The 17,695-nt window shown below is 42.8% G+C and overlaps 1 protein-coding gene across 1 annotated transcript in view; it reads left to right on the plus strand.

Annotated features, from left to right (window-relative positions):
* Positions 1-17,695, plus strand: part of DAAM2 (dishevelled associated activator of morphogenesis 2) — a 185,608-nt gene that overhangs the window by 155,366 nt on the left and 12,547 nt on the right. Inside the window, exons 17-22 of the mRNA XM_009331081.1 lie at positions 7,743-7,827; positions 9,472-9,578; positions 10,301-10,389; positions 11,153-11,321; positions 13,088-13,195; positions 14,664-14,724. Coding sequence (XP_009329356.1) covers positions 7,743-7,827; positions 9,472-9,578; positions 10,301-10,389; positions 11,153-11,321; positions 13,088-13,195; positions 14,664-14,724 — 619 coding nt within the window. The remainder of the gene's footprint in view (positions 1-7,742; positions 7,828-9,471; positions 9,579-10,300; positions 10,390-11,152; positions 11,322-13,087; positions 13,196-14,663; positions 14,725-17,695) is intronic.

The raw sequence follows: 17,695 nt of genomic DNA on the forward strand, positions 1-17,695 counted from the left end.
AACAGGATTTTCATGCTGTTTGACAGACCTGCTAAAGTGTGTCTGGGGTTCAGATTAACTCATGTAAGCACAGGGAACATTTCCTAGAAGTGGTAACATAATGTGTGCAGGTGGCTGGGCTGAGGAGGATACAGGAAGGTGGTCCATGACTTCATATGACACTAGATGTTTATTTGTAAACACTTTCTATCCCCAAAACAAAAGCAGTGTGGATGACAGCAGTATATGTTTTTCACCGTTCACCTTTTCTACCGTGCAAGTCTGTCCCATTCTTAACCTGAGAGGAATCCTCTCTAAATGGTGAGAGGATTCCTCTCAGGAAAAAGGAGAAAGGACAGTCTCTGTGGTTTGTCTTCCCTTCTGCTGCCTCCATCAAAGTGGCACTGAAGCATGAACCTTGCACTTCAGGGTACACAGCGTGTGTTCGCTCCAGGTGTGCCATGAAGCCAGTCCACCTCAAGTTGCTAGTCTGGACTCAAACCAGAGGTGAAAAGCTGCGTATTGTGACTGCAAACTTCTCCACTAGGAAATATCCTGATCTTCTTGTTAGCAGGCCTAACATGGATGATAGAGATTTGAAGACTGAGTTCACTGTCCCTAAGGAGCCTGCCAGTTTGCATTGTGCCCTGTTAACTTCGCTGTGCTGTGCTATAGGAAATGCCAGTCACCAGGGCTATCACTGGCTTAGATCATTTAACGTTTGTAACAGATAGTGTTACACCCAGGATATCAGAAATGTCTTACAGCTTGGCCCAGGATTGCTATTCCTCCCCAAACTTCCCTTTTAAAGGCAACTAGAAAAGCAAATATCTTTGGGAACTAAAATGGCACCTCTACATTCATGCCTTTTTCTGCTCTTTGTGCTTATATGGTACTACTATTAAAGACAGCAATTGGGAGGATTGGCTGCAGACAATAATTGAAAGGGTTTTACAGCCTCTTTGCAGTTTTTTGCATTACCCCACTTCTTCCTTCCTTAAGGTTAGACCCTGAAGGAGAGACACTCCTAGCCAAATCATCCCTGGCTGCTGCCATGGCCTTGCTGCTCCTGCAGCGCACCTTACACATGTGTGCATGTGGGTGTGCACACACGTGCGATGAGAGGGGATTTAAAATTGGTGACAAACAAAGAGAGTTTGTGCAACCCTGAGCTGCAGCCCCAGCTTTCAGGTTGCCACAGTATCTGCCAACAGCTGTTTCCAATTGACTCTTACTGTGCATATATCCCTGTAGTTTATTCCCCCTTTGTTTACACTAAACTGTCGTGTCCTTTAAAGTAAAATAGCTGCATGGGTTGGGTTTTCTTTCCCTCCACTACTCAAATGTTTTTGTTTTACTAACACTGTGTTAGAAGGGGTCAGGCAGAGCTCATATTTCATATGGTCCAACAAGCCAAAACCTAGCTAGAGTGAGAAATAGATGTCTCTTCCTTTCTTTCGCGGAGAGACTGGAGAATGGTAGACTGAAAAGAGATGAAATTTGAATTGCTAGCTGATTGTTGATGACAGTTAACAGATTTGTAAGCCTTCCTCCCCATTCTCATCTCTATTTTCACAAAAAAAGCTCTATTTCAACTACTTGATAGCAGCATCTTTCAGTTTTCCTGCAGTGGAAGGATGTAATTGCCCTTGTTTAGTGGAGTCTGATGGATCCAGAACGAAGCTCTGTCCCATAGGCCAACTGTAAAGGTTTGAATAGGCACAAGATCAGTTTATCTCACAGTATTTCCAGTAGGCCATAATTGAACCAGGACATGGAACCATCTGTCTGTGGAGAGTCCAGGCACTCACCAGCCTCAATTCTGGCTTTCTTAATGGTGTTTCCAGCATACAGTTATTTCTGTCACACTGGAAATCTTCTATCCCTCATGAATTTCCTGATGTGTTCAGTTTCCACCAGGCTGGAGATTTACTGTCAGACTTGTGTGGTCTGGAAGAATCATCCCAGATCCCTGTGTTTCCCTGCTTTCACCTCGCAGCTGGAAATTTCTCTGACCTCTCTCACCAGTATGGCTTCTCCCTGCCTCCATTATTTAAGTAATGGGTAGTATTTTCGCTGCTCTAGTGTTTTTGTTGTACAATATCTTTAAATGTTCTTGCAGAACCTTAAATGGTCCTGGCAGAATATGCCTAAGACATGTCTCTCTTACTGTCTTGCTCTGTGAAATGCTCTGCAGAGGTCCAGTTCTATAAGACACGTTGCTCAGAAGAAGGCTGAATGTATACTTATGGAACTTTTTTGTGCAAGTTGTTTTGCATGAATTCCAGCAAAATCATTATGTCAGTGTTCTTCTGAGATGTGTTTGTTATTCCTGTGGCCCAGCTAGTCAGCAGTAACCCTCTCAAGAGGCTGGAAACAGTAGGAGTGCTAGCAAAATGTCATAAAACCAGTAGTAGCAGAAGGCAGAATCTGACTACACAAAAATAGTTTTAAATGTGAATATGATAGTAGATAGATACTAGCAGGCAGCTTTACCAAATGTTTGTGGCTTTCATGATTGTCTATTCAAACCTCTATCAATAAGGGAGAAGAAAAGGGACATTTGCAGCATTTCCGACCAGAATACTAAAGATACAGAAATACTGGGTATTTCTTTCACATAGCTGTGCCTCCTCAGTGCTTCTAAACACTTTCAGATCGGACGTTAAGAGGACAAGCTGTTCAGCCAGTGTCAGTCGCCGTGTACTGCCTCTGCTGTGCCCCCAGTCCCCGTGTGCCTTTCTGCCATGTGACAATACAGCATTCACCCTTATTTCAAGGTAGATTCCAAGCAGTATGATATTTTGGGGTACAGATCATACCTTGATACAGAAACAGTTCATTGGATTCAGCAGTTCAGTTCCTCAGTGTGTTGTCTTGAAAAACACTAGGCAATAAACAGTGCCTCCCGGGTTCCTGGGGAGATTTTCTGGTTTTAAGGTAAGGTCCACAATAAATGGCTTTGCCTGCTATTCTGAGTATGATAAACCCAAAGGTTAAACAGAACACATCAGTTGGTGCCATCCTGTCTTAGATCACAACTAGGAACCAATAGGTAGGTAGATAAAAGATGAACCACTGCCTCATCAATATGTCACTGTAATTTGGGGATTCCCAAGTTTGGCCCTGCTTTGCTCTGCTTGGCTCAGAAAGATGGCCATCCCCAGATCCTTCTTGGTAGGAAACTGAGAGTATTTGGATGCAAAGTAGGTTGGTCACTCATGAGCTTTTGCTGAAGGAGTAAAAGAAAAGAAAAGCCTGTTTCTTTATGCACTTGGCTGAATGCTTTTGCAGTGAAGTGCTGAAAAGGCACTGGTGTCTTTTTTCCCAACGTGTTGATATAATGGTGTAAGATGTACCTCATAAAATGTCCCAACTGTTATCCCCAAAAGGCTAAGGCAGTGTCTTCTTCACTGACAAGATGAGTTGGCAGCTGAGATAAGAGGATGTGAAGAGAGTGGCTGCATCTTTCTGTCTTCTGGGTGAATGTACAGTTAGACCAGCCTGACTCCTGAACGCTGCTTCTGAAAGCAGGGAGACATCTTCTTTTCCTGCCTTTATGGGGTAGTGACAACGAGTATTCCCAAAATGTAGCTATTTAACAGCCTGCAGCTTGGCAGTTGTACAGAGCCTTAGGAGAGCTCAACAGTTAGAGAAGGCTTACGTCCCAGTCACAACATTTGGGAGTGAATTGACTAGTAGCCTGCGTGAAACGAGTTGTGGAGATGGAGAAGTCTGCAGTCAGTAAAAGCTAAGATTTGGGTGAGCTATACAAACTGGCAGCTGAGTATCAGTCAGTTCCTCTCACTGTCACAGCTACTACTGCTGTAGTAGCATCTTTGGGAAACACTGTGGTTCAGTTCAGTTTGAGGTAGAAAATGGCCTTGATACATGATAATCAGTCCCCTTCTCCAAGGTAAAAGGAAGAGTGTGAATGTGATCCCTGTGGTACGGGAGTTTAATGTCGCTGCGATGAAACTCTGGGTTCTCTGGTAGTAGGCATGCATGCTTCTTTCTCCAAAGCTAAGCAAGATCCAAGGACAAGCCCGTGAAGTAACTCACTTTTTCCTCTGAGGGGGAGATAGTTAATGAGCGACAAGTATTCTGCTTTGATCCATGGGAGGGAGGAATGAAGGGGGGAGGTTACTGTGAGTTAAATCAATGGGTATATTTAAGGAGGAAAAATGAGCGAGTGCTGGATGTCTGTAAGGGAAGTTGATGTAAAACTGCAACATGTCTCCCAGGCATGTTCAGAGTCAGGCTGCCGGCTTTCTCTGAGAGGACGAAACAATAAACCACTTGATGTCTGCAAGTGAAGCTGGTGTTAAATCAGCCGAGGTGTCCTGGGGAGATTAGTGATGAATTACTCTACAGAGTCAATAGAGATTATTTATGAAGCCGGAGGGGATAGAGGGAGGCAAGCTAAGTACCATATCAGAAGTTATTTGGTACTTGTTGAGCTTTAACATTGCTTGAAGATGACTCAAGCAGTTGGACTTCCATATGCTGCCACCAGATGCACGGGTGAGGGAAGAAGGAGGGAGTATTCTCAGTAAAGATCCTTTTCCTTCCTCATCGGACCAGTGTCAGGCTGCTGTTGAACAAAAACAGTCAATATCTGCGCTATGAATGAATGTGCTGCAGCTGAGGAAAGGGGCACTGTGTTTTCTTCTGGTCACATTCACTTCCTGAGTTCTGGTGCCAGGATCTGTGATTTGGTGAAGCATCAGGCAAAGAGAATACAGCTTGAATTGTATGCTGTTCCAAATTGGGTTGTCTCCAGCAGCTGGAGGAAAAGTGCATGGATCTGCAAAGCTTGTAAGAAAGTAATTGCAGACTGTCCAATAGATACTGAAATGTAATTTCTGTAGTGTAAATTTTTGGGCCATAATTCCACTTTAATTTGCTGTCTGTCCCATATGAGTTTTAGGCTCTGAGGGATGCCTCTATTCAGTTCTAAATGGAAAGATTTTACGCATCTGCTTTAGGTTCCTCTTTAATCAGTTCACCTGTTTCTGTTTAAAAGCAGGACATCTGTTTCACATTACTGCTGGCCATCTTTAAGATCTACTGCATGGCTGGGCATGAGTTTTGAAAATACAAGAATCACTTGATTAACAATTCTTTGGCTAGTTATTCAGCCAGTTTTTAATTGGGAAGATCCCTGGTTTGTGCTGTTGATGCTTACAGCTCTTGAAATACATCCTGCCCCAGAAGAGGAACAAGCCCACTTTGGAAGAGTAAGATTGTTTTGCTGTAAATCCTTCTGTACTTGTAATTGGATTGGTAATAACCTAGGATGCACACCTGCAGGCACTGTGACCTCCTTACAGGCCTCTAAGTGACTAAGTTAAACTGCTTCTCAGCAGGGGGCTGGCAAGCGTTCTGCTTCTCTCTACTGTGGGCTAAACCATTCAAACCAGATGTTTTTCTGCTGATGGCAGGGCACAGAATCATCCAAGAAATCAAAGTGTTTGTATAACTGTCTGTCCTTGGGGCTGTCAATTATTTTTGAACAGAAGATGTTTTCAAGTGTATTTAGTGCTGATGAATGGCAGCAAACAGAGGAGCTTGGAGTCTGAAGTCCTCGGGCTCCTGGACAGAACAGCAAGATCAGCAATAATATGCGCTATGCCTTCTGTTGTGTTGATGTACCTCAAACCTGTCAATTCCATCATGTTTACTGCATGCCCTAACACACACAGAGGGACTTGCACTGTGTAATTGTTGGTGGTCACTGTAGTAATTATTCAAGTTATTTGCATGGAAAAAACATGAAACTCGCCCTCATTCTTTTTATCTTCAGTGAAAGTAGCAACAAAAACCCCCACACCCTGGTGTTCATGGGTTGGCTTATTGCATCCCCTCTGACAGACTGTGTACCTGTGTCACAAGACACAGTTCATCTGTGGACTCCAGATTCTGGAAAATGTAAAGGTGGTCTCTAAAGGAAAAAATAACCAACAAAATGTAGCACTTCAAAAACTGCAGGCACCAAATTCTCTGGGCATATGTATACGTGTCTGCTAGGAGCCAGGCCCACACCCACCAATATGCTGCTCAGCCCTCCTGTGGTCACCGGGTTTGATCAGTTCAGGGTCACACAACCATGGACTTTTCAATTCATGATCATTAAAGCCAAAAGAAACCCTTCAGTTTTCTGACTGAGACTGTAGAGCTTTATGCAGAAACCCATGTACTGAGGTTTGTTCTTTTGATCCCAAGTCAAACTGATGACCTAAAGTAAAAAGTTTCCAGCCTTTTCATTGTAAAACTTCTAATCCTTCTATCTCATCTGAGCATGGCCCAATTATGTAGCTTTTCTGGAAATTCAGTAGCCTTATCTTACTTGGCTGGTATCAGTTTGCCCTCCTTGTCAAAAGCAGACACAATGACAAGCTAGGAAGAGAGTGAGAGCAATTAGTTAAGAGGTGTAAGCTTTTGAATGTCTGCTGATTCGTATTTTAGTTTCCAGCTGTTGGTTATATTGGGCAATATTAAAATGTTTTAAGTTTCTTAGATTTAGTAATATTTCCTGTCTGTAAAAATAAAGCTCTTTCTTTTGCTTTTACCTAGTTCCAAAAATATGATTCTATCCAAATGGCAATAGCAATGTGAAATTTCAACATGGAATTTCTTAGCACTGAAGACAAAAACATTCTGCCTCATGCATCAGCCTGTCTCTTATTTATATTTGCATTTTCTCTTTCTGCTGTTAATTAATTATACTGATTGTAGAAGGTCCATGGAGACTGCAGACTTCACTCCTCAAGTATTTCTTTTCACGCTTTCCTGTTTCAGTCCCAAAATCGAGATTTTCTTGTGGATAGCCTTTCCTTTATGGTTCATTTGGTCCTCCTCTGCTCTCCTGAAATGACTGATGAGGGTGTCATGGGTTGGGGGTGGTGGGGTAGAATTTGTCAATTGCACATTTGTTCATTGGCATCTGCGCTGAGAACCATCAAGTTCATTTCATGTAACCTATCAAACAGCCTCTCAATAATCACAAATTTTGACTGCTTCTGGTCTGCCCTGGATTTCAAGTGGAGACCTTGAGGGTTTTTTTTTATTGATTCTGTGTTTTGTTGTAACTGATGACCCCTACTCATTGCACACAGATGGACAGGAGTAGGTGGGAAGGAGAGTGTAATTTTAATACCTCAGATACTATTAATAAAGATCTTGTTTTCAGTGCTTGTTTCGTATTGGATGTGAATCGCAGATATGTAGATGCTGTCAATTCCTTCTTCAGCTGTGACTGCTGACAGAGTGAACTTACCTAGCACAACCAGCCTTACAAGAAACCCTTTTCTCAGATCTGTAAGGGAAAGATCAGTCCTATTGCTTGTTACTCTGGGAGATCCTTTAATATGCACAAGCAGAAGTGTAATGTGGGCTCACAGTCACGAGTAACATGGATTTGAGGGAGTTTAGTATAGCAAAAGAACTTGATGAGTGAGGTATCTGATATGGGGGAAGTTGGAAGCACTTGTGATCTATGAGGTCCTGATTGTTCTTAATCACCATCTAATTTCTGATGTGTGTTTGATTAGCTGAAGAGGATAAAAATATATGATCTAGAAAATCTCTGCCTTTGGAACTGATTCATTCATCTTACTGAATACTCTAGAACAGCAGCTTCATAGTGGAGCTTCCCATGGTTCTTTTGTGCCTTTTTAGTGCAGCTTTTCAGGCTTCCTACTTTCTGAATTGTCAGTCACTTAAGCTTTGCACTAATGGTACAATGTTGATCCTGTTGAAAGGCTGAAGCTGTCAAATGAAGAAATCAGACAAGCAATCCTGAAGATGGATGAACAAGAAGACCTAGCAAAAGATATGCTTGAGCAGGTGAGAAAGATTACAGTCAGATATATCTTATTCTGAAGTCCTTCACTGCCTTTTTTTCACCTAAAGTAGGTGGATATATGTACTGTCTCTGCTGCTATGTCTGCAGATCTGAACTTGGTCCTTTCATGTCAGCAGAGCTGCACATGGGAGCATGAGAAAAGTATTTTTCCCAATGTTGTCAAATATACCTCCCTCGTGTAACTATTTGTATCAGGTTGATTTCATAACAGTTTTCTCTTCTTGATGCAAAATATGCATGATTACAGTTGGTATGAGGTTTCCTTTCACGTCTTCTCTTCTCACCTGTGACTTTCCCATAATTTTTCCCATCTCTTCTTTATACTGCTGATTATATTTTGTTGTTCTCTCTCTCTCTCTCTCTCTCTCTCTCTTTTCCTTTTTTTCCTTTTCCTTTTCCTTTTTCTCTCCCTTCTCTGTCTGCAGCTTTTCCATTGGGAAACACCATGAACCAGGCCACGTAGGTCAATGGTTAGAGCTGGGACTAGAAGAGATCTTGCATTCTAACTCAAATGGTTAAAAAGGGAGTCAGGGACTTCTGTCACCTGCAGTTGGTTTACTGTGTAGCTTGGGGGGAGGGGGGGGAGATAAGGGGGGGGGGGGGCAGACCCCAAAACAATTAAACCACCATTGCCCAATTTCCCCCATTTATAGAGGGTGAAAGATGTTGCTTTTACCAAAAATGCATACGATAAAGTTCCTTAGGAGTGCACAAAATGTTATAATTCTGAACTGCCTGACAAATGTGATTCCTTCTTTGTGTGCAGTCACAGTATTTAATCGTGTACAAAAAGCTTTTCCATTTTGGAAATTTATAGCCTACTTGTCATGTTATCTGAATGCTCACAACAGCTCTAGAAGTCACTGTAAGCTTCGAATGCTCCACACCTTTGAATATCGCATTTTTGGGGAGTGGGATAAAATATTAAAAGTGGTAAAAAGCAAAGTGCTTGATATGCCTTGTGAGCAGTTTTTGTGGGTGTGTGCTGAGGCTGTGTGCATGGCAATATTTATAACCATACTAAAGCACAACTACCACCAGATATGTCAAAAATCTGTCAAAGTATGAGCTTTAAGGTCAGCATCTGAATAGCAGCCAGTGTCAGACACATATCCAGTCACTTGGTTATTGTTTATTGTTTCAGCAGAGTGGGGCAGACCAAGAGGGAGATAGATGAGCCTTTGTGTGTAGTCTAGAATAGGCACGATGGGTACTTCACGCTGAGTGGGACACATCCTGCTCGTCTGAATCAATCTAAACTCCAAGTAATGCTGTGGGAATCAAAGTTCTCTCTGTACTTCCCCTTGAGTAAGCTGCAGTAGCACTTGGCCTTTAGATTTAGAAATGGGAAGTTCCCCCTTGGAATTGAAAATTAATCTAATGGGGTCAGTGAGGGATAAAAACAGAACAGCAAGCAAAGGTTTAAAAAAGGTCAGTTTTGTAGCCACAGCTGCACTTTTTTGAAGTTACGGTCACACGGCTGGGTGAACGTAATGCTTCCCCATGGTAGCAGAGAAATCTGAGGGCCCTCTCTCTCTCCATCAGGGTTTGTTTTGCCTCTCCATCCCTCTCTCCTCTTCCCGAGATCTCTCATCTCGGTGTTTGGTTTGTGTCTGTCACTCTAGTTGCTGAAGTTCGTTCCCGAAAAGAGCGATACCGACCTGTTGGAGGAGCATAAACACGAAATTGAGCGCATGGCCCGGGCGGATCGTTTCCTCTTTGAAATGAGCAGGTCTGTTTGCTACATTATGGGAAAAGTGCACGGAGGGCTTCTTGGAAGCAGCTGTAATTGTTATTGAAAATGGATCATCTGGCACTGAGGGGGAATGTGCAAGAGATTGTGGGCCAGCATTATACCCTGCATTTGCCAGAAGCCCACAAATGTTACAAATATTTCAGTTCATTACACAAACTTTTTATTGATGATAAGCACTCTCCGTGCTGTCATTTAAGGACCAGTCCCCTGATGACAAGCAGAAATCTGCCTTCTCTGCCTAAGCTTGTTCACACAAAAAGGAATTCAGATCCAACTATCAGATGTAGTGTAGCCAGGGGTCAGGATTTCATACAGATCTCTTTTTCCCTTCAGCTATCCCATCTCCTCGTCCTGTGACCTTCTTTCTTGTTCCAACTTTGCTACATCCCCAATCAGGATTAACATTTTGTTTTGCTAATTGAGATGCAGCTGGCATCTCCCATGACTCTCGTTATTTTGAGAGTAATGGGAATTCTTCCAGCTCCTTTTCAGTTGTGATCAAAACATGCCTTGAGTTCCTCCATATTCATAATAAGGTTGATTATGTAGTGTTAGATGTTTGAACTATGTCCGTAATCCCATGCACAGGCAGTGTGAGGCTCAATATCCAACCATTAGGTTATGTAGGCAGCATACTGGCCCTGGGCTTCAAAATACAGTTCCAGTTCAGTGTTGGCTTTCCTCTACCCTTCATGCAGGATTGACCACTATCAGCAGCGGCTGCAAGCATTATTCTTTAAGAAGAAGTTTCCAGAGAGGCTGGCAGAAGCAAAACCAAAAGTGGAAGGTATGGTTAAAGCTTTTTCTAAGAGTTGGGTAGAGGGGCAGGGAAGGTCAAGAGAGACTTGTCTTCAAAGGAGGTGCTGTTACATGCGTGCTATGGTTGTAGAGCCAGTAGGTCCAAAGCATGTCATGTGCTAAGAAGTGAATTCTGTCTGACACTCTTCTTGCACCCATTGACTTAATAAGTCAGTTTCATGATTGTTACACTGTAAATATGACCTGACAGATGTGACAGTGTGCTACCAGGCTGTGCTGAGGTGCCAAAACCTTTCATGGCCTTTCTGTGCAGGTCAGCCTTCCCTTCTCACCCCCAAGTCCTTGCACCTTCCCTCTCCATGGGGCAGTTAGAATAGATGCCTCAGGATGGTGGAGTTCTGGGAATGTGTAACTTACAAGGAGCAGGGGTGTATGGCTTCTGCTTATCGCAGAGAAGAGGTGAGTGTATTCTACTCTGCATTTTCAGATGAGCTCAAGCCTTCCTCCTGTTCTCGCTGGCTATGTTTTTAGAACGTGAGCTCCAGGAGAATAGCCTTGCTCCTGGGTTCAGAAGAGCATCCTGCAGGCTAGATGTAGTGCATCTTCCTTCCAGTTGTCCTGGTTCTGGGTGTATGGGCGTGGGAAGGACAGTGCACACACAGACTGTGTTGCAGCATTTGCTGGGCAATAGTCAAATGGGCGTTTTAGGGTACTTAAAATTATGGGCCCACGCATAATTGTTAAGACCACACACTGTGCAATAACCTGTTCATTTTTTTTCTCTTTTCAAGCCATTCTTCTGGCATCCAAAGAACTCATCCGAAGCAAGCGTTTGAGGCAACTCCTGGAGGTAGTTCTGGCCTTTGGGAATTATATGAACAAGGGCCAAAGGGGAAGTGCATATGGCTTCAAAGTCTCCAGCCTGAACAAAATTGCAGACACCAAATCCAGCATAGACAGGTAGGCTAGAAGGCCGTAAATGAATTAGTTACTGTGCTGCTGCATCTCTTATCAGCAGCACAGTAATGAAAGTGGTTTTTGTTTGGTTTTAGCTCTGCAGACCATTTAAAATAATGTCTTATTTGGCATTTAAGTAGTGCTTTTCACTCTAAAAGATCCTGTAGCAGTTAAGACCAGCTATTAACACAGCACTCAAATTCTGCTGGGTAATGCGCATCTGTTGCTGGATTGTGTTTCTGCAACACTATGCAAAGATGACAAAATGTAGTATTTCACAAATAACTGAAATAAGTTGGGGGGGGAGGAGGATTTCTATGGAATTTGCCCTTTATACCGAAGTTTTATGGCCATGGTTTTGCAAAAAAGAAAACAAAAAACTCTGACCACAGTTTTGTATCTCCTATGAAACATGGCATATGTTTCTGACGCAGAACTGTCATAAACTGGCTCTCTACCTACACCAGTAATGGACCCACACGGCATAGCTCAGAGAGACTGAGCCTCGTTGTATCTAGAGCAGCTAAGGAAAATAGCTGGTTTTGGGAAGGTGGAGCTTACTATTTATGGACATGGGCTGCAGGTCTTTATAGTGCTACCCTACGTTTTGCCCCGCATCCTCATACTGGTTCTGGAAATTAAACAGCTGTGACTGCGGAGAGAATACCACTTTTGGGCTCCAGCAGCACTAAGGTTTTCCTTGGAGATCTCCTATACCAGCTCTTACTAACTCGCACTTTCCTTGACTCGTGAGACCTGCTGAGACCATAGTTGTGGTGAAATGACTTCAGGCTGTGACAGAATGAATAATGGCAGTAAGAAGCCATCGGAAATTCATCCCTACCTAACAGAGTTTGAACTAACAGAGTTCTGTTTTGACTACCATGATGTCCTTTCTGTATTCCAAGGCTAACACTTGTGTAGCTAATGTTGAACATTTTTTTGCCTTAATGTAGCTTGGCTTGGTTTTCCATATATTAAATGTCCTGTGCAGATTCTGTTCTCTCACCAGTTCCCAACTCCCAGGCTCTAGTCTGTGTGAAGCAGTGGCCATCTGCTGTCTTGCCTGTCAGTTAACGACATAACACCCACCTCAAGTAGCTGTTATGGCTGGCTGTTCTCTCTACATGCAAAATTCATCATTTACTTTACAAATTTTCTTAAACCTTCTCCTGCATCTCTGATACATCTCATTTCTATCCACTCCTACTTGAGCTGCCATTGCTTTTGTAGTAGTGAGCCTGACCACAACTCATAAGTATCGCTGTTTCATTACTGTAGCAGTTTTCTTTGCAGCTTCTTCAATCTTCAAGAACCTTTTCCTCTTCTTAGTTAACTCTTAGGTTTTTTCCACATTGCCTCTGAGAACAACTCACTTCTCCCTTACGAGTTAATGTCACTTTCGTACTATTAGTTGTTTATTCGCTGAAGTATCTGGGGACAAATAGTATACTGTGTTACACAATTTGCTTTTCTGTTACACGATCTACACAGATGGATGGAAGCATGCTGGTGCTTCCAGAATAAATCAAGGCACAATATATTGCTTGAGGTTTTAGGAAAGATGGTTCATAAAGGGCTAATTCATTTCAGTCTGTGATACTTTTCTTTCAATAACAGAGCTGCTAACTGTTGATATATTGTTAGTTTTGTTCATTCAAGCACATTTCCTACCCAAATATTTTTCACTGATTTGTCACAATCCTCCCAGCATCCTTTTCCTTCTCACCACCATCTTCCTTCTCATTTCTCCCTTTTTTTTTTTTTAGGAACATTACACTGTTGCACTACTTAATTATGATCTTTGAAAAGAATTATCCAGATATCTTAGATATTCAGTCTGAGTTGCAGCATCTTCCAGAAGCAGCAAAAGTCAAGTAAGTCCAGTGCTATTGCCTGTTCCCAGAGCTGGAGTTCCCAGTGATTTCTGTTAACTTAATGATCATCAGTTTTTTCATTGCTGTCTTCTAAACTCATGGCCAGCCTTACAGCTGAAATACCTTTGCTCACATCCTTGATGTTATTCCGATGTACATCAACAGATAATTTTGGTCCAAAAACATTTGTAGATAACTAAATCGACAGCTTTACTCAGATATGCCTACTTCTACTGTATTTCTGAATCACACATTGTAACTAGACTGGTGGGTGGTTGTAATTCACTCACCATATTCTATGGTTGTTCATCTAAGTTGCGTGCTATTTTTTCTGGATAATTGAAGGTTTGTTTCTAAGGCAGAGTCAATCAGGCAGAGAGGCTATAGTAAGCCCTTTTCAGGAAGATTGTTCAAACTTTTGCACACATCAGTCTTGCACAGAAATGTGGAAAGCATCATGCTTTCTGCACAAATTTCAATGATTTTTTTTCCATTTCTGGAGGTGTTTGTGGAAAATTAATACACAAGCCATCCCCCCAAAATACCAGCGTTTTTTTCTTTCCAAAGCACTGCTCAAAAATACCTTTGCATATTATTTGCCCAGCCATGATTCTTTGTACAGGGAACTACTCGAGCTAATGAAAGACAACTGAAAAATAAATGTAGGTTCACACTTAAAGGCATTTATTAAGGCTTTAGTGGTGTTTTTGAGATGTAAACTACTACTCACCAAATACTTGGAGGAGATGCCTGCTGACTCACAAATAGGTCCTAACTAGTTACCTGGAAATTAAAAGTCTTTTTTTTTCATACAAGTCCTAGAAAAAAACTCTTGTTTGTATACGATGAGCAGAAATCCAGTATAACACGTCTAGGGAAGCATGTGTTAACATTAACAGTAGGGTTATATGCTCAGTTACAATGTAAGCTTGCAAGGACTACCATATGGTAGAAATGCAGATGGAAAAAACAATGTTTGAACTGTGAGGAAGACAAAAATCACATGTAAATGTACTGCTAATGGGATTTAGTAGTTAAGTGGTTCAAGAATCATATGTAGAGATAATCTGAGACCCCAGTAATGTGTGTGCTAAAGCTGAGGTCCTTGCTTATGTGTCAGCTGATTACTGCAAGCTGGCTATGTGGCATATGCTCCTTGCTGGAGGGTCAGGCTCAGCTCATGGGGCAGATGTTCTGAGGGCAACCCCCCTCTTCTTCACAGGAAAATCCCAATCTTCAATGTGACCACAGGCGAGCAGGGTCCGCCTCATCTTACATCTCATACAAAAAGCAGCACAGAACATTAGCAGACCCCCTTCCCCTCATTTCTAATCATCTGGCATGGCTGGTGCCAGAGGCCGGATACCAGACTTGATGGGCCAATGGTCTGTTCTGCTACACAGTTCCTGTATTCCTGTGTAACACTGCTCTTTTTGTTTTATCTGCTCTGTGTCTGTCTCCTGTGCAGCCTGGTAGAGCTGGAGAAGGAAGTCAACAACATAAAGACTGGATTGAAAGCTGTTGAAGCTGTAAGTATCTGAAGGTTTCCAAAGTGCCATACTTAAAATATCTCACTCAGAATCAGGGGCACTATATATTTTATGATAAGAGAAAGTGGGCTTTCTTTTTCCATTCCTTTCCGTTCCGTTCCAGAATGCATTAACCAAGAAAAAACAAATAAAATCTTCTCATGTGGAGATCCTGCTGATGATCTTAGCAGACTTAAGCCTAATGAAAAGCTTGTTTGATCTCAGCCTGGAAAGTAAAAGGACAGTTTGACAAATGGCATGGACTGAAAAGAAGAAATAAAATTCTTTCTCTTTCTTACTGAGGGATGTCTGGCTGCTGAGCAAGTGTTTCACACGGCTCTTGGAGTAGTAGTGAACTGGTAGTGCACTGTTATATGCAACCCTAACCTATCCTAAGCACTCCTTGGGAAGGCAAAGGAAAAGATAGACTGGTTAAAGATGAGGGAGCTGAGCTGGCAAGCAAAGCAACAATGACATTTTTTCCTGCTATTAATGAAAGCCTTTTAAGCTGGACTTAGGTTGCCAGTGTTCAATTTGTACTTAGGTAGTACAGAGCCTTCCGTCTCAACAGAGAACAGTACAAATGGTGCATTGATGCAGTTGCGTGTACTGAATTACAAGAGTTAAAGATGAGGAATGGGCCTAAATGCTCCCTGGAGTCACAACTTCGTGTGTCAGCTGTGGTTCCCCTACCTGGAAGCCTCCTTTAGTTAACATGTTGGGTTTGTTCCTGGGGAAAGACTCCAGCCTTCCTGAGGCAGGAGAGCGCAGACTGGGACACCGTGTTCGGTGGCAGGAGGTAGAAACTCTCATATTTGCCTCTTGCTTTTGCCATAGACATATGTGTGTGGCTTTGAACAACCCCATGTGTTTGCCTCCTCTCTGTGAAATGGCAGCTACAAATATCTACCTCTCACAAGGGCTGATGTGAGGAACAGCAACTTAGTGTTTGCACAGCAGTTGAAAAAGTAAAGATTAAAGGCTAAATTCACTCTATTGTCTCTGTCCCTTAACATCTCCCATTGTGCTGGTTTTGGCTGGGATAGAGTTAATTTTCTTCATAGTAGCTAGTATGGGGCTATGTTTTGGAGTGAGCAAATGGCTGTGTGTTTAGCTGCCTGCCAGGTTAAACCACAACACCCATCATCTGCACAGATAAACATATTCTGACCCTAAGAACATCATTGTTTCTTTCTGCAAGTACAGGAACAAAATCCTATGTTCAGGTTGGTGCTGGCATCTCTTGCCTCTTGGATATACTAAGGCAAGGGTAGTGCTGAGAGACAAGGCAGAGGTCTTCGGAACTCAAGAAGGTCCCTTCCGTGTTTAGCTGTTCTTTGCCCTTTCAAACAGGGTTTTATTAGCCACACTTCTCAGTGTCCCTCTGTATTCAGGATGTTTCACCTGTCTTTTTCAACTCATGTCTGTTTAGTGCTAGTGGAGCATTCCAGATGGGGAGCATTCTGCACTGGGACTGCTGGCAAAGGGACCAGTTGTTGGGAATTGCGTTGGGTGGTTTCTGTGCAAGGATTACCTATCTGCAATGAACTCACACAGGACCCTCCAGTCCTTCTCATCCACTATGAGACAGTAATGACTTCATTTTCATTTCACCTGGCCTGAGTTTGGTTTGGCTCTGGGAGTAGAAGAAGGGATCTTTGTCCTGTCAGCAGCCCCCAGTCTGTCTGGCTGTCTCCAGCAGTTCATCATGTAATTAGCCAGTGATCCTCCCATGAAAAAACAAACTTTCCAAACCTTATTTCTGGATTGTTGGGGTAAGGGAGAATGCAGCAGTGAGAAAAGATACTGGTGCATACATGGAGTGCAGTGTTTGGCAGTTAAAAGCACCTGTAAAGGGAAGGCTGACATGGAGTTCATGACATGAAAAGAGGCCCAGTTTTGGCTGGGACAGTCAATTCCCCCCATTGAAATGTGAGTACCTCCTTCTGTTTTGCTTTCTGCGATCGGGTTATTTGTCCTTTTGCCTCTACAGCCAATTTTTCTTCTCTTTCCCATTCATGGGTTCCATGGGCAACCTCTCCTTCTCATTCAATCACCATCTTCCCTCCTCAGTCTTCTCCCTGCCATGATATTTTTCATCTGGGGCTGCCATCACCTCCCAGTCTGCTTGCTCAATTCGTGGTTTTCTGGCGTGTAAAAAGCAGCACTATAGCAACAATAGAAGATCACTGTCAGGTGGAAGGGGGAGGAGGGGAAGGTGTGATTCTTGATTCCATTCCAGTGTGTTCTCACCACAGCCTTGGCTCTAGTGACTGAGAAGTTTCTTCAAGGCCCCTTAGGAATAGAAAGCTAAAAATAGTTTCACAGTCAGATGTTCTTAAAGGTACTACTAACACTTTGCCTTCCTGGACTTGCAGCTTCTTTGTACAGATAAGACACGTTCATTTTCAAGACATGCATGCAGCTGTTGCCTTTGTGTAGGATGCTCCCAGAAGGACAGTTCTCGGTCTTCTCCAAATCAGGAAGCAAATTCTGTCAGCAGAGCCCTTCTCTCACACAGCAAGAAGATAACAACCACCGCTTGAGAAACCACTGTCACGGCTGAGTCATTTCATCTCTCTAGAGAACCAGCAGCCCAGCCCACAAGGGGCAGTGCTAGCTTCTGCTGTTGTGCTGTTATGACTGGTATAGACCATTTCTAGAAGAGACAGAGGAGTTTCTTATTCTCTGGCACCACTCTTGGGCTGATTACATAGTCATGCTAGTTACTTGCGTGGGCTTTTTTATTTTGGAAGAATTATTCTGCAGGGAAGGACTGAATTTGAAGTTGAAGGGCAGACCACCTAATCTTAATTTTACTTTGAAAAACATTGCTCTCCAGTAACAGTCCTGAATGCCATAGCTTTCAACAGTGAGTAAGATGACAGAATTGTTATACTCACCTGCTGAGTATAACAGGCGGGGAGGAGGGAGTAGAGCAACTTCCAGCTAAAATTAGCTTAAAAATTAG

This window comes from Pygoscelis adeliae, unplaced genomic scaffold, assembly GCF_000699105.1.
Source record: "Pygoscelis adeliae isolate BGI_AS28 unplaced genomic scaffold, ASM69910v1 Scaffold218, whole genome shotgun sequence".
Classification (NCBI taxonomy): domain Eukaryota; kingdom Metazoa; phylum Chordata; class Aves; order Sphenisciformes; family Spheniscidae; genus Pygoscelis; species Pygoscelis adeliae.